The sequence below is a fragment of the Manduca sexta genome, chromosome 17 (genome assembly GCF_014839805.1).
Source record: "Manduca sexta isolate Smith_Timp_Sample1 chromosome 17, JHU_Msex_v1.0, whole genome shotgun sequence".
In the NCBI taxonomy this organism is placed as follows: Eukaryota; Metazoa; Arthropoda; class Insecta; order Lepidoptera; family Sphingidae; genus Manduca; species Manduca sexta.
In genome coordinates, this window is record NC_051131.1 from 6179818 (window position 1) to 6197457 (window position 17640).

At 32.7% G+C, this 17640-nt stretch overlaps 1 protein-coding gene across 3 annotated transcripts in view; it reads left to right on the top strand.

Annotated features, from left to right (window-relative positions):
* LOC115453779 (inositol-trisphosphate 3-kinase homolog) overlaps positions 1–17640 on the top strand; it is an 89045-nt gene that overhangs the window by 47511 nt on the left and 23894 nt on the right. The window contains exon 1 of one of the 3 annotated variants that reach the window (XM_030182526.2): positions 8877–9097. The exons of 1 other annotated variant lie outside the window; for it this stretch is intronic. In XM_030182526.2, the coding sequence (XP_030038386.1) occupies positions 9071–9097 (27 nt within the window). In that variant the 5' untranslated portion in view covers positions 8877–9070. Of the gene's footprint in view, positions 1–8876; positions 9098–11459; positions 11715–17640 lie in introns of those variants that run through there. One more of the 3 variants, XM_030182510.2, reaches the window with a different exon arrangement.

Sequence of the window (17640 nt, forward strand, 5' to 3'; positions counted from 1 at the left end):
GGCTTTAATCTGGGTAACTAAACAAGTATTGGCAAGTAAAGAATTTAAATTCACGTCTAGTTAGTGATTAGTTCTCGCAGTTGAAGAAAAACGTAAAAATAATTAATAATCATGGATATTTCTGCCTTTAAAATTTCGTCATATTAAATTTTAAAGGCCGAAATATCCATGATTATTAATTATTTTACGTTTTTCTTCAACTGCGAGAACTAATCACTAACTAGACGTGAATTTAAATTCTTTACTTGCCAATACTTGTTTAGTTACCCAGATTAAAGCCGAAACAAAATGTATGAAAATGGACCTTGAGCTACCACCTTAACTACTTGTAATATCATTTAAATACATTATATGTGTCACGTGTGTAATAAACTGTCACGTACGTCTTAAATTATGTAAATGTTAGAGATTTATGCACTTGAAATTGAAATGTTTTTCTATAGGCATCTCATTAAAAAAATATTCCTTAGTCATATGTTTATGAACTGTGACCACTGAATAGGGTTGGCAGATCAGGCTTATAATTATCAAAGAACAATGAAAGAACAAGAGCATGATGTAAGGTTTCCATGATTCGTCTTAGACTTAAGAATAGGTAATAGTAATAGCCCTACACTAACTTTGGAATAAAAAAATATATTAAATTATCAGATATTTAATTGCTATTTTTAAAAGTAAAATGAATATTAATAAAAAATAAACATGTTAGGAAAAGGTTTACCATATAATCTTAAACGTATCTTGAACGGCTGTTTTAGGTTGATTGTACTAATTTAGTTAAGAAATTGTGGAGGATAATCGTTATTTTATTTTTTAGAACTTTGAGACAATTAAATTTAATTCATGAACACAGAGGTGTAACATATTTTAGAAACAAGCATTTAAAATATACATTCAAGATACAAAATACGTATTATGTATAGTAAGATTTTATAGCATTTCCAAAAGTATCTTTTATCTGATATCTCAGATGCTGTATGTGCAAGTATCTTCAACTTGTATACTTTTATGAGATATGTTTTACATCTCTGACTGAATTCATGACCAGATGTATGATCAGATCTTGGCCGGATTTTTTGGCCATCTGATATTCTTATTTGTGAAATGTTTTATTGCCATCCTGTTCCTTTTACGATAGTTTTATAATGTTTGTGTCAGATATAACAGACTCGTGTTAACAGATTTTATTGAATGGCTTTAAACGATAATAGTACAGTACGACCTTTTTTCACAACTTCGAAAATTCTACGCGTCACATAAATGTATTAGGCGATCAAATACAAAAATCACACCCTTCCTAATCTATTCTTTCATTTACGATATACGAATAAATGATTTAAAAAAATAATTTTAGGTTATTTTGAAATTTTCTCATCTATTCTTCCTGCAGTCGATTGTACTTACCACCCATAACCTCGTTTTTTTTTACTGTTAGGTGTAGATGACGTTCAGCTTTGAATATAATAATGTCGTAATATTAGATTCAATTGTAACAAATTGACAAAAAAACATCATTACAAGTGTCATTTTGCATTAAACCTTGAACTAATCAATCGGCCACGGCTATTACCGAAACGCAATATTCGCGTTACATTCAAGTCGGTTCACGTGCGCATTAATCTTGAAGGTGGATCACGGTGCGCCATTGACGTCATCGCACAGGGTCGGGCTATAAAACGACTCGATACAGCCTTCAAACCTCCGGTGATTGTTGCAGTACGATTTCAAATGCTTCTCCCATAAGGAGGCGCTCGGAATTCTTTGGGTACGTATGAAATCCGTAAGCGGCCTGGAGTTTGATCTGTAATGAGTCTATGAGTTACGGAAAATTATAACTGTGTTTGAACTATTTAAAACAAACATGGATTCGTTAGCCACATTCAGTTATTGCTCCTGAACACATAATTCCACGGCAATTTTCGGTATAAAGCATTAAACGATATTTGAAGATTTTTGAATGTTTTACAATTGAATATTACAATTGAAATCAGATCAATAATTGAACACTATTTGGCGTGAGAAATAGACAACATTAGTCGCAGTAAACCGTAAAAGACTTGCATGATAAAAATAAAATTGTATGTGGTAAATGAAAAATCAGTGTAGATTATTGTTTGTTCTGAAAAAGGAGAAAAAAATAATTATAATATAATAATTATTTTCTTCTACTTGTAAACAAATACCAAGGTTATATAACATAAAAGCGCATAAACATATATATTTCCCACAACAATGAATAGTCTGATTTTGAAAGTATTATGATGACGTCTATAAGCTAGCAACTAACTTAGTAATAGCTGATGTAATCGTATACTAACGTTTTACCGTGAGTACGTTCGATTGGAACAAGGTATTAGCACTAGATTTTAGTGAAAGGTTTTACAAAGTAAAAAAACAATGCAAGGCCTTAGAACTGTTGAGTGAGTATGCTGTAATTAATCTTTACGTTTAATAAAATTCTAATTTAGGAAGTTATAGTGCAGATATTAGTATTCTGTTACAGTAGGTGTTGCCCGCTCCTTTGACCGTGTGAAAAGCCTAACCTGCTACAAGTCTCTAAACACTTTATACATAACGCCGTCTTTTTAAAAAAATCCATTATTTCCCGAGAGGCCATAATGCAGGAATAAAAAGCCTATGTATAGTAAGTATACCTGTATGTTAAATTTATCCAAATCCGTTCAGCTGTTTTTGCATTTACGTCTAACACACATACAAACAAACAAACATTTAAGAAAGACTAACATTTTCTTTTATCTAATACTTCAATTGCTTAAACAATACTGTAATTTAAAGCAAAAGGATCAGTCAATTTAATAGTTGTGTGTTTCCGGCAACAAGCGAATATTGTCACCACGATTCTTCTGGAATTGTGAGTTTATGATCTGTAAAGTCACAGATCAACATGAAATGAACGATTTACTCGTAGTCCCACGTATAATAAAAAAAAATTATCTCTAACAACCACTGTGTTACGTTTTTCGTGGTATGTTTTTAGAACCTCGTAAGGTCATTTGTAGATATTTGTATAATTTAGGCTGAGAATGCTTTCGTTTACCATCTATCTATAAATAAAATATAAAGTGACAAAATATTTTAAGTTTTTAAATATCTCTTTAACATACTATAAACGAAATCTGTAGTAAAATGAGTTTCAAAATATATCTTAACATAAATTTAAAATTATTGGGTTTACTAAAGTTTAAAGTTATTGACCTCAGCAAATCGATTTTCGTCATGTTTATGATTAAGTTTATATTTAAAGTTTAATATAAAACACATATGTTGAAGATCTCTGCCACATGGCAGCTCAGTCTAAGAGTAAATAGGTCGACTGTATCTCGTAAACAACATGATCGTATTCTTACTCCATGTTATATCGGCTAAAGCATTTTTAAAAATAATACATCTATCTTTCGCCACTACATGGCTTCTGAAAAAAAAACCTATGCCATATGGAGTGCCTGGACTTTCAATGTGCATAAAGAATCCTTACTCTCTTATAGGATTTTAGGAGGTACCATTTACACTAAATTTATACCTATCTATAGTGATGTTGGTACTTGGGCTTGAGCATAACATAACTAATTCTACGGCTTAGATTTCCAAAACCATATTTGTTATTTCCAGGCTCGACCTCTTGCACAGAGAAATATGTAGGGTTTTTTTTCGCATTGTTTGACTTACTTCATAAGTTTATGATATTATTATCGAACTTGGTAGCGTTAGTCAGCCACAATGTATGACGTATTTAGTAACGTCACGTAATGTGTTAATTCATTTTACGAATTCATAAATAAAAATGGCTGTCTGCTATAAAACGATTTATTAATGATAGTTTACACTTTACATCGTCTACGTCACAGGGCCTTTACCTTATACCACAATCTGTTTTTTCATAATATGTTTTTGTATAAGTACGACACGTTATTTTATTTATTTAATATCCAATATAAGCCTACAATAAAAGTATACTAAAACGCTTATTTGAATATTTTATTAATATTGCAACAAGAATAACGAAGAATATTAATTCCTTGTAGGTGTACAATATAATTCGTATGATATGGAAACATGTGCCTATTGTTACTAATGGTATTCAATCAGCAAACATTTTGGCATCTAATCGGATTTCTAAAAACTAGTTTATCAAAGTGATTGCTTTGACCATCGGGCTACTGCTAGAGTGCGTTACACGTCATGCAGGGGGACGTTAGGAGACGTTGTTTCTTTCGGCTTGTAACACGCACGTAATGTTCTGGAATGTGTATATCTTCTTGCACAGATAGATTATCTAGCTTATGCAATAACAGCAGATAAAAATTAATAATTAGGGTTGATTGATGCCTCATCTCTAAGGTATCATAATCAATGCACTTTGATGCAGATCTTTCATAATTATTAACGATAGTGTAGTTCCCAAAGTACTTTCGTGACTCTCGCCGGAATGAGTATAGTACTCTTGGGAATAGTATTGCTCCACTCCTACGTACTGTTTCCAATCATTATAATAGTTGGTAAACCTAATAAGCCGCGGCAACAAACTAAAAGTGGAAGTCTTCACCAACAAATTTTCATTATTTATGAGGTCAAAGGCTTTCCTGAAACCGAAATATGCTGCATTAACTTGATATCTTGACACCATGCGTGGCAGGCGACAGCAAAGTTATTATGATTTGTAAGAGTAAATCGTGCAACTGAAAAACCATGTTATAATGCACCTTAGCATTTATTGATCTGCGAGGAAGTACAATAATTACTTATCCGAATACATTTCCAAATACTGAAATTACTGATATGCAAAAGTTAGTGACATCAGTTGATGAACGCCTTTCCGGTACTGGTGTCACTTGTATAATGGTTTATTTTTTAACCGACTTCAAAAAAAAGGAGGAGGTTATCAATTCGACGTGAATTTTTTTTTTTTTTATTTTTTTTTTTTTTTTCTATGTTTGTTACCTCAGAACTCGCTCATTTATGAACCGATTTGGAAAATTCTTTTTTTATTCGAAAGAATTTCTCTCCAGATTGGTCCCATAAAATTTTATTCAAGATCGTTTCGGTAGTTTTGTTTTAAAATAAAAAAAACTAGAATAATTATGTCGTCCAAGAAAACGAAATCGCGAATTTAGCTTTCCTGTGACGTATTTAGTTATGTTTTTGCATTGATTTTGGTTGACTGTACTTCTCACATACTTATAAATATAGCATAACACCTTTTCCCCGTCTCAGGGGTAGGCAGAGGCGTAACATTTCATCGCGATAGGCGTACTGTGTGTGAAACATATCAGTTGTGTTTTTGGGTTGGGTTTAATTAACTCTACTTCTTATATACGTACATATATGTATATAGCATCACACCTTTTCCCCTTTTTAGGGGTAGGCAGAGATGTAACACAACAGCGCAATAGTTATATTATGATCGAAATATATCAGTTGTGTTTTTGCGTTAGGTTTCCTTGAATCTACTTCTTACACACATATATATAGTATCACACCTTTTCCCCATGTCAGGGGTAGGCAGAGGCGTATAATTTCATCGCAATAGTCGTACTGCGTGCGAAACACATTAGTTGTGTTATTGTGTTGGGTTTAATTAACTCTACTTCTTATATACGTACATATATGTATATAGCATCACACCTTTTCCCCTTTTTAGGGGGTAGGCAGAGATGTAACACAACAGCGCAATAGTTATATTATGATCGAAATATATCAGTTGTGTTTTTGCGTTAGGTTTCCTTGAATCTACTTCTTACACACATATATATAGTATCACACCTTTTCCCCATGTCAGGGGTAGGCAGAGGCGTATAATTTCATCGCAATAGTCGTACTGCGTGCGAAACACATTAGTTGTGTTATTGTGTTGGGTTTAGTGGACTCTACTTCTTACATACATACATACATATAGCATCACACCTTTTCCCCTTTTCAGGGGGTAGGCAGAGGTGTAACACCACAGCGCGATAGTCGTATCGTGAGCGAAACACAACTATGCCATTGAGACGGTCTATTTTTACTAACACAAAAAGCAAAAATAAAAATAATTTTAACAAAAATTAAACCGCCTTCAAAACCACTCAAAACCAAAAATAATTTCACATAACAAGTATATATTGGATACCAATTTTGGAGTCGGTGCCTAATTAAAATTGCTAGTTAAGCTAGATAAATACATTAACGAATATACGAAAACAATGTGCTGCCAGCGTACAAAGTTAGCAAGTCAGATCGTCACCGGAGATAAACACATCACCGCAGCACAGCAAATGGAAGCTATTAAGGAAATATTTAAATTTGTGAACTGTACACTACCCAAATTCTTTCCCTGTTACATGTAGCTGGTCAAATGTGGGTGTATTACACTCCCTGCCTCGAAAAAAGAGGAAATAAAAAGATGAAACACCATACATGTGCTTGGTATTACACCTTTCACTGTGTATGCTGTAGTACACGCAAACCTACTCCTTTTAATTGATTTGAAAGAAATTTAGCTCATAGACGGACTATGCAACAAATATAGCTAACTAGCAATTTTAATTAGGCACCGACTCCAAAATTGGTATCCAATATATACTTGTTATGTGAAATTATTTTTTGGTTTTGAGTGGTTTTTGAAGGCGGTTTAATTTTTTGTTAAAATTATTTTTATTTAGTTATTACGATTACACCGAGAAGTACTTTTGGTGAACATATTAAAAATGTATAAAATCGTGAGAATTATTTCATTGAATAAATGTTGTTATTTCCTAATACACATAAGCATGTGTAAAATGACATTGAGATTTTAGTTTAATACTAAACTCTTACTATGCACAAATATCCTACAATAGTTTTACTTAATTTATGCGCACCACTCCGTATAAGGTTTTGTTTTTGTTTTACTCAATGCTAACAGCACATGGTGATCTTCATTATAAAGGTAAGTTATAAGGTCATAGTCTTAAAAACAATTCAAGGTTAAATAGTTGAGGTTCAAAACATTTATTATTTGTAAAGTGTCAAACTAGCTTTTAATTGCTGCTCCGTTCGCGTGACTATCTTTTCCTAGAATCAACATAATCTTTTCCACAAGAACCGCGCATTTTATAAATTAAAGAAGCTTATTATGACATTTTACAGTCTCTAACTTGCAAAAGCATAGACTCATTCATTAAATGACATAACTGATAATTTGCATAAAATGATGAATGCGTAATTTTATTTTGTTTACTTTAGATTATATTATATTCCTTGAGAAACTGATATAATTAATAGGTTTGCTCGCGGTTTCGCCCACGTGAATAGTCTATTCGGCGACAAATGTTCTTAAATCACTGTACCGCCATAGTGCCAACTATGGCAGTATACGACGGATTAAAAGAAATAAAAAAAAAACCCACGGGAAAAAAAAAAAAGTCCGTTCAGAGGTTACTGCGTTTACTTCTAAAAAATATCCAAACATCGCAAACTTTCGCATTTATAATATAAGTAAGAAAGTAAGAACTTAAGAATTAAGATAAGATGCTTAAGCAACAGTGAATCTGACACAGTGGACAGTATGTGGCATGTGTTGACAAGGAACAACCGATAATTTATATTTGCCTAATAGTTAATTAATCTTTTGTTACCATATTACGTAGACCTACACCGTAGTAACGAATAACATCAGAAAAATCCTTAAAACATTAATATTTTTAATTGTAAAGCAAAATTTTATGAAATGTAAAAAAAACAATCCCTACCTACATAATATAATTAGGTACGTATATGACTCACATTTTCCGTAACGCATAACTAATGTCATGTAAATACTTATTTTATTTGTAGGTACTCTCTTTCGGACAAAGTGTAGTTGTTTATCCTCTAAACCTTGACCCCAAAGAGATGAATCATTTTTACTTTTACTTTCAAAATGAATACATGAATTGTGAACACTTTTACTTCTTCGTCAACACTTAGTGACGTCGAATTATATTTATCTACTTATCTGACATTTAATTGAGACTCCATTCCATTTAATTTCCCGTACGCGGTAGCATGAAACTTACATTAATCTGGAATCTTCTGAAAAAAGGATGGGAGGTCCGAACTTATAATGAGATAAAAATAGAAATCTGACGCTCTTTTAGCACCCACCAGAAAGAATAGCTAAGTATTTTTGTAAAGTTCTAAATCGGAACACTCGGGAAATAGAAGTACTTATGTCTCAAAAATCTACCCGGTAATTATCATGTCCAGTAGTTTCAAAAAATAAATGTACTTATGTTTTTTTAAGTACATAAATGATATGCCAGGATGGTTTGATATGCATGATAGCGAGCTATTTTCTTATATCAAGTGACGGAAATATCGTCGGGAATTACACATGCGTTAGTTGAATCTTTGTCTACCAACCAGTTATATTATGTGTAATAACCATGAGTGTTATTTGGTATTATACCTATTTTTCTTTATTTAATTTTAGTTGTAAGCAGCTGCAATAAGTCAAACATACTAACGGCCTATTTCACAACTTCTATATAAAAGTTACCCGTCACATATCTAAATGTATGAGTCGACTAAATTTAAAAGTCGCACTCTAATTTATGCTGTCAAATAAATAGTAAAAAAAGTTGTACATACTATCAACATTAGTTATTTAATACGATTAAACTTATCCCAACCGATATACATACATCTCAATCAATGAATTGACCGAAAGCACTAAACTGATCTAATAGATCTCGATGCTGTAAGGGTTTGTAACGCTTTCGTTATTCAAATATGGACATTGTCTCGTTTAAATTAGTGTTCAAATTAGCTCAATTGCTACACGTATGTACACGGTCTGCAGGTCTATAATAAGAATAACCGTTATAACGAACCGAACAGGAGTGTGGGATGTCAGAGAGGGAGAGAACAGGCCGGCTCTAATGACGAAGCTTGCGTTGTGGGCAACATAATTGCATATTAATATCTAAAGTGTTGTGTTGTAATTCAGTATTTAAGATAATTATTTGTAATGATTAAGAGGAAAATAGTCAGGTTGATGTCTCAGTGGTGTTGTTTTCATTCATAATTTGAGGCACGCGACCATTCAGAGGTTATGTTGACGGAAGAATTTTGGGCCCAAGTAAGTAGAAAAGTGCTTGTTTACGTATATGATTTTGCCGTGTATTCAAATTAACCTTGGTTTGTGAATAACTGTGAATAATGACCATCTATTTTAACAAATAGGTCAATCAGTATTCCATACCTACAGCGGCAACGTGCGTTTGCCAGAGTCCGTATTTACATTGTTTATTAGGCGATATGGGTCACTTTCAGTTGGCATTCTTAAGCGTTATTTCTGTTTTAGTTTACACAGCGTAGTGCTGCTTTATTGCTGTTTGTAATATTAATTACATACAGGGGTTGTGATAGTGATCTCGTAATCATACACATAATAATCAAGAAAAATAATTCGTAAAATAAAAATAATCATATTGACTTAAAATAGGTAATGCGAAAAATAAACGAAAAATAATCAAACTTATCCGTCTTGGAATGGTATTCTTTTACGTTTTTGTTGAAAAAGGACTTTAAACTGACGAGTTATATTTTTTTTATATATCAAATTAATCAGGCTATCTATATCCGGTATTCTTAATTTGTGGTAGAATGTTGTGTTGTCAGTTCACGCTAAAATCTAAAGTTGTTTGTTTATTATAACTTCCAGTTGGATAACATTGTTTATTAGGTGTTATAAAAAATAATGCGGTTTTAACCACATTTTAAAAGTAAAAACTTGTTTTAATACTAGGTAGAAATAGGGGAAATAGCTACTTTACTATTATATTTATTACATAGCGTAATATATTTATTGTATTTAAAAGTTTGACTAGAGAGTCGGTTGTTGTATGCAATAATTCATTTAATATAATTTCTTACTGCCGGGAATATAATGTACTTTTAACTAATTTCCATTGTTGTTTCATTATTCTTAGGGGTACTGTAACAATATTTATTTCAAAAAGAATTTGACCTAGATACTTGTCTTTTAACTTTAATTTTTAAGTACTCGCACTATTTATTAATAGTGCGAGTACTTAAAAATAATTAGGTAAGTACTTAATATTTTTGCTATAAGTAACTACTTACTAACCAAAACAGTATCTCCCAACTTGCGATGTTTGTTGCGCGGTCACGAACGAAAGCTAGTAGGTATGTCTTTATAAGTCCCGATTCTTACGTTCAGATGCAGTGTAATAATTATATAAATAAATAAATATTCCCCTGTCTTGTTAAAAAAGAGATGCTATTCAAGGTCCACAGAGCTAATGTATCTCTAGGCTTATATTGATATTAGTAAGTTGGTAACTCTTTACTCTTTAACACAGAATTAACACATTAAAGTTAGCATGGTTTTTGCTTTCTCTAACCATTTGTGAGCAACACCTAAAAACTCTAACGGAAACAAATAAGCGGAAAAATCATATTAATAATAGTTTTGAAAATGACATTATAATATAAAGTGAATCAGCATTATTAGTCATCTAAAGTTCTCTAAGAATTAATAGCTAAGTACATGAGAGTAGACGGTAGGTGCCCTGTACCATTAGTGCGACAACTGGCTATACCTACTTACATTGTTTAGTCATCTTTCCGTCCAATTAAAATAGATAATCAATTCAATTATCCGGCGTGGTTGGCGTGACACCATCCATCCTCATTCCACATAGCTAGTTTCACACGTTAACACGTTGTCATAATGCGCATCAATGTTGCATGAGTTCACAATCGATCGTTCGGACAGATTTTGATGGCTATAACTCATAGCATGCGTGATTTGCTTTCTCAGTTATAATACAATGAATAACTCCACACTTGTTTGTTTGGGAAGCCCAGGATACAGTTTGCGTCCAGTTTCTAATAAATTTACGTCATTGGAACTAAATATGAATCCTGCGTAAAATAATAATTGCTATTGCTCTACATTGGTTCTAAGAATTAATTTCCTCGAAATAACCTAAGTTATAGGTCAAATATATTTAAAATATATATACAATTTCTATATCTATTTATTAATATAATTAAATAAATGTTAATAATGTCCTTATGTGTCTACTGCTGTACAAACAGGAAAACACGTATCCTGTGTGAAATGATTATAATTTATTTTTTACTTATTCAAAATTAGGCCGGAAATGATACAATTTCTTAATACAAGTTCATAGTGTAAGCTTGGTATAATATAGTGCCATTAAACATAACCTCATAGCGAAGGACACCAGAGAGCTTTCTCGAAAGCTCTAGCTGGATCCGGAGCGTCGCCTCGGATCAGTCGGATGTGTTCGAATGGCGCGGTATTGTGGTAAAAGCGTGTCAGGTCGTCGGACGTAGCCGCGCATGGTTGTAGGGAAAGTTACTGAAGCGTGGGCTTGCCGCAGTTTCTTTTTTGCAAGAACCGCACGTCGGGTCCGCAATCGCATGCGCGGGGCGCTCGGTACATACTACGTCAGTGTCGTGTGGACCGTACGTTCACTTCGGACGCGCGATTGGTGCTCGTCTCTATGGCGGTTCAGTTTGGTGCTTATGAATAAAGAACAAGTGTGTTTGTGTGTTGTGGTGCCATGAGCGGCGCGGGGGTGGCGTCCCGGACCGCCGAGCCAGTCTCGCTCCCCGCCGAGCTTCCCGTTAGATTGTACATGCGTGCACTGCGCCAGTACCATAAACTGATAGACTTAAAACGCCTATCTTCTAAAGACAAAGTAAGCCTTTATATTGCACTTTTTATGCTGCATAATTTTCTTATTGCGTTTTATCACTACTTACTTTTCATACAATTTATTATTCATGGGGTATTTTGAATATAGTTTTGCATTCAGTTTCTTTGTTTGAGTGTTGTGATTTTGCAAATTGTACTAAACTCGGCATTAAAGTTACACGACGATGCGTGTTTAATTTTCCTTAACATGATATTATGTGCCTAGAACTAATTTATTCCAATAAAATAGCCCGTATATTATAATTGCTGTCTACTCTTGGTTAACCTTGTTCGCTATGATTACCTTAATGTAATTTTTGTGTAGTTCATTTGTTTCAACCCCATTTGTTTAGTAGTATGCAGATTATTTTATTCATTTCCTTCACTTATGCGTATCGCATATTGAAGTAAGTATGCTTAGTTAATATGTTTGGTCAAGACTTGTTTGCCTTAAGCTTGATGTACACACGATGTGTTTCTCGTAGTATAGACGCAGGTATATTACATAAAACTTTCGTTTGCGAGGTCGCGTTGTTAAATATGTAATTTAAAAAACATAGAGCGAGAATTATGTTTAATGTAGCCTAAAAACTTTTTAACATAAATTAAAAATCCTTCAAAAACCACAAAAGTTTAAAACACTAGTTTTTTTTTTATTTATCTTTATATAGCAAACCAATATTATAAATTTCATTTATTTTGCAATACAACATTCAAATAATAAGGTATTGTAATTATACAGATTAAAGGCATGCATGACCTACATACTGGTTATCAATTGCAGAATCAATTTTAGGTTTTAAATTATTTAATGTCTTTTAGAGACTGTTTGAAAAAACAAGAGTCTCTTGACGTCATTTGATAACCTTGCGTAAATTAAGCAATTAAGCAGTGATATTTAATTATTAGTGTAATTGAGGTGTAATCTAGTACATAGATATATGTTACTTTTTTGTTTTTATTCCGATCTCCCATAAATAGCTAAACGTGATAACTTTTTATATGAGCAATAGAATTATAAATAATCATTATCTATTTTTAAATGGATGACAGGACCTGTTCTAGGTTATAAATATATTTTTTTATTTTCTGATATATTTGTATGATCTTTCGTATAGTATATTTTAGCTCAATTAACTTCCGAAATTTTTAACATCTGAACATGTTACATTAAAATACAAAATCATAATAAATACAATAGCAGCATGTTATCCAATTTTAGTAATGATGTAATTGTAAACAAGCACTGCGATTTGTATATCTTGTACATATTGTTTAAGTATTAATGGCGAGAATGGTACATATTCTAAGTATCATATGGTTTATACCGGCTTGTCCATACTAATCAGATGCAAGATCGATAGCGGCCGTGGACAGCACGGCGCGGCGCGGCGTGGCGTTGGCTGTCGAACCCATCGGCCGGGCTCCGCTGTCGAATGTCGATTGCAGCCAGAGGGCATATCGCCGGTGTCTTTCCGCCTCAACCACTTCCTGTCCACTGCCTGTAGTGATACTGTCCCCATGTATATTAAATTACCGCCTACAGTCTGATAATATTACTGTTTACTGACCAGTTTTAAGTTATCAGTGATGATGTTTAAGACGTAGGCGGTATATGATAGCTTATCTCATATCGCCTGCGCCTCGAAACTGTCTATAAATATTATAGTTAAAGTACTACATAATAATATACTCGCGGCTTCCCCTATGTGTCAAGCCACTTTTAGACAAGACACTACAAGAGTCCCTAAAATATTAATTACATGGCGCCAGCGTTATTTATTTGAAAAATCTAGTAAAAAATTCCATTACATCCCTGTGAAGCAAATTACCGGGATAAAAAGCAAAAGATTAATCCAGGACATGGACCCGCGTGGCATATTTCAACCAAGTCCTTTCAGCTGTTCTTGCGTTTATATCTAACAAAAATGCAAACATGATCACAAACTTTCGTTTTTATAATTTTAGTAAGAAATAAGATTAATACCACTTGGCTGTTATTGAAAATACTGTAAGAATTTGCTGACTCTTGGGGTGATCGTCCCTGTGTATAATTTAGGTCAATAACCTAAGCATTTTCTAGTTTATTGCCTTTGCTTTGCAAAGGTCATTTAGTAGTCTTCTCCACGAGGCGCGATCTTCGGCTTGGTGCATCGCTATGCTCAATGGCATATTCAGGGAGTTAGCGACCTGGTCCGACCAGCGCTTCGGATTACGCCCTCTTGGTCGCTTGCCTTCGAGCTTGCCGGTGAGCACCAACTTCTCCAAGTTGTCTGGTTTCCGTCGCGCTATATGTCCAAAATATTTTAAAATACGACTCAGACAGACGGAGGAAAGCCTTTGTTGACGTTCCAGCTTGAGCTCTCTTAAGATGGATTAATTTGTTCGATGAGCTGTCCATGAAATGCCGAGCATGCGGCGCCAGCACCACATTTCGAACGCATCGACTCTTTTACGATCGGCAGTGTAAGAGATTATGTAATCGATTAGAAAATAATGTTATGTGTCCCATCCCTACACAACACTCTCTCTAGTTCCGGTGCTCAGCCATGTAACATGTCTGTACAATAATATATAATTGTAATGTCCATTTAATCACAATAAATACATTAATAAATAAGAAACCTATCATTATTTTATATGGCGCAGTCGTAAATGACACAAGAAAAATAAGGTTTCAAGAAAGAAAATAAAGTGATTAAAATGGATTTGAAGCAGCCATCGCCATTACAATTGACCGCATGTTCTAATCCCAGTGAACAGTGGAAGAAATGGAAACAAAGGTATGATTTGTACTTTGTAGCGTCCCAAGCGGGAGAGAAGCTGAAAGATGATGCCAAAATATCACTGTTATTGCATGTGATGGGTGATGAAGGAATCGAAATCTACAACACGTTTGAGTTCGAAAAGGAAACGAGAAACTACGAAACTATTGTAGAAAAGTTCGATAGTTACTTTCAGCCGCTAAAAAATGAAACGATGTGCAGACATTTATTTTTTACGCGTAACAAAGGTTGCGAAGAAAGTTTTGAAGAGTACGTAATGGCTCTGAAAAAATTAAGCCAAGATTGTGCATTTGAAAATTTAAGAGATAGTCTGATAAGAGACCAGATCATAAGAGGAATTAGTGATAAATCACTAAGAGAGCGATTACTGAAAGAGCAAAAATTAGACTTAACAAAATGTGTTAATATGTGTAAAATGGCTGAAACGACACAACAGCAAATGAAAAAGTTTGAAGTGGAACCAAGCGTAGCAGTGGTCAATACTAATAAAAATAAGAAATATAATATAATAAAGAAGCAGGGAGACTTCATTAGAAAAAATGTAACGAGTCCAGACTTCCAAAGTAAGCAGCAACCCACTGTAAAGAAAATGTGTCAACGCTGTGGATATGTACATGGATATAAGTGTCCAGCATATAAAGTGAAATGTAACAAGTGTTATAAAATGGGACATTATGGTAAAATGTGTAAAACAAAAGTAAGTTCTATAGATAATGTGAGTAATGATTATCAATTAGGTATGTTAAAAGTACACAGTGTGTGTACAAATAGTGAGTTGTGTGAGTCATTAAAATTAATGACCAAAATATTAATTTTAAATTAGATACAGGTTCAGATTGTAATGTGTTGCCGTTAAAGAATATAAAAAGTTTAAAATTAAGACACATTATAAATGATAATAATAAAACATTGTATAATTATGATGGTACTAAAATAAAATGTATAGGTAAAATTAAATTAAATTGTGAACTGGTTAATGGTAACAAAGTTAAATTATTGTTTTATATTGTAGACAGTGAATGTATACCAGTTTTAGGATTTGATACTATAAAAATGTTTGGATTGATGGAAAGAAAATATTTAAGAAGTATAAAAACAGATAATAAACAATATGAAAAAATACTAAATGAGTACAAAGAATTGTTTAACAGTGAAAAGTTAGGTTTATTAAAGAATGTAGAATACAAAATAACATTAAAGGAAAATTATGTACCAAAAGTAGAACCTTGTAGAGGTGTTCCAATTCCTTTGCATGACAAAGTGAAAGCAGAGTTAGAACAGATGGAAAAATTAGGAGTCATAGAAAAAATTACTGAACCCACAGATTTTGTGAGTAACATAGTAATAGTCAAAAAACCTGATGGAAAAATCAGAATATGTTTAGACCCTAATAACTTAAATAAATGTTTAAAAAGGGAACATTATAAATTGCCTACATTTGAAGAAGTTTCATGTAGAATGGCAGGTTCAACTATATTTAGTAAATTAGATGCATCAACTGCATTCTTTCAAATAAAATTGAATGAAGATAGTGCTAAATTATGTACATTCGCTACACCATTTGGTCGATTTTGTTTTAAAAGGTTACCTTATGGGTTATCATCAGCACCTGAAGTATTTCATAGACAGTATTCACAAATGTTAGAAGGAATAGAAGGATGTGCTGTATTTTGTGATGATATTGTAATTTATGGAAAAAATAAAGAAGAACATGACAAAAGGTTATGTAAGGTGTTAAAAATAGCACAAGAAAATGGTGTTAAGTTCAACTTAAATAAATGTGAATTTGGTTTGTCGCAAATTAAATACTTAGGTCATGTAATACATAAAGATGGCATAAAGCCAGATAATCAAAAAATTGAGTCTATAATGAACCTAAATAAACCAAAAAATGTAAAAGAAGTACAAAGATTATTAGGTATGGTTACTTATATATCAAAGTTTATACCTTCTATGTCGCAGGTTTGTCAACCATTAAGAATGTTAATTAAAAAAGGTAGTAGTTGGGTATGGACTAGTGAACAAGAAAAGGCTTTTAATGAGTTAAAAAATATATTAATGTCAAAACCAGTATTACAATTCTATGATCCTAATAAACCTTGTACTTTGTCAGTAGATGCGTCAAAAGATGCATTAGGTGCAGTTTTGTTGCAAAATAACTTACCTGTTGCTTATGCTTCAAAGAGTATGACAAATACACAAAAAATGTATGCTCAAATTGAAAAAGAGCTATTAGCTATAGTTTTTGGATGTACTAAGTTTCACCAATATGTGTATGGAAAAAAAATTGATGTAGAAACGGATCATAAACCGTTAGAAAATATATTTAAGAAACCATTGTGTGATGTACCATTGCGTCTCCAAAGAATGAGATTACATTTACAGAAGTATAATTTAAGTTTAAGGTATAAACCTGGCAAAGATTTATTAATAGCAGATTCATTATCAAGAGATTGTTATTATTGTAATGAGACTATTATGGAAAAAGAAATTGAAGCTCAAGTTGGAATGGTAGTTAGTAACTTACCAGTTACGGATAGAAAGTTAGAAATATTTAAACAGGAGACAATAAATGATTCTGAATTGCAAAAACTTAAAGAATATTTAACTAATGGATGGCCAGACATGTATAATGTACCTACATGTTTGAAACCATATCATTCTGTGAAAGATGAGTTATTTGTTTGTGACAATTTAATTTTTAAAAATAACTGCATTGTTGTACCAAATACATTAAGAACTGAGATGTTAGATAGAGTTCATTATAATCATTTAGGTATAGAAAAATGTAAAACAAGGGCAAGGTCTTGTATGTTTTGGCCCTCAATGAACAAAGATGTTGAAAATAAAGTTTTGAATTGTAATACATGTGATAGGTTTAGAAAAAGCAATGTAAAAGAACCTATGAGAATAAGAGAAATGCCAGTTAAACCTTGGACAGATTTAGGTTGTGATGTATTTAATTACAGAAATAATAATTATTTGATTTTAGTGGACTATTACAGTAAATACATTGAAGTTGAAATGTTAAAAGATCTCAGTGCAGAAGTAACAATAAGTGTTTTAAAAAATATGTTTAGTAGATTTGGAATTCCACAGATATTATATTCTGATAATGGACCTAATTTCTCTAATATTAAATTT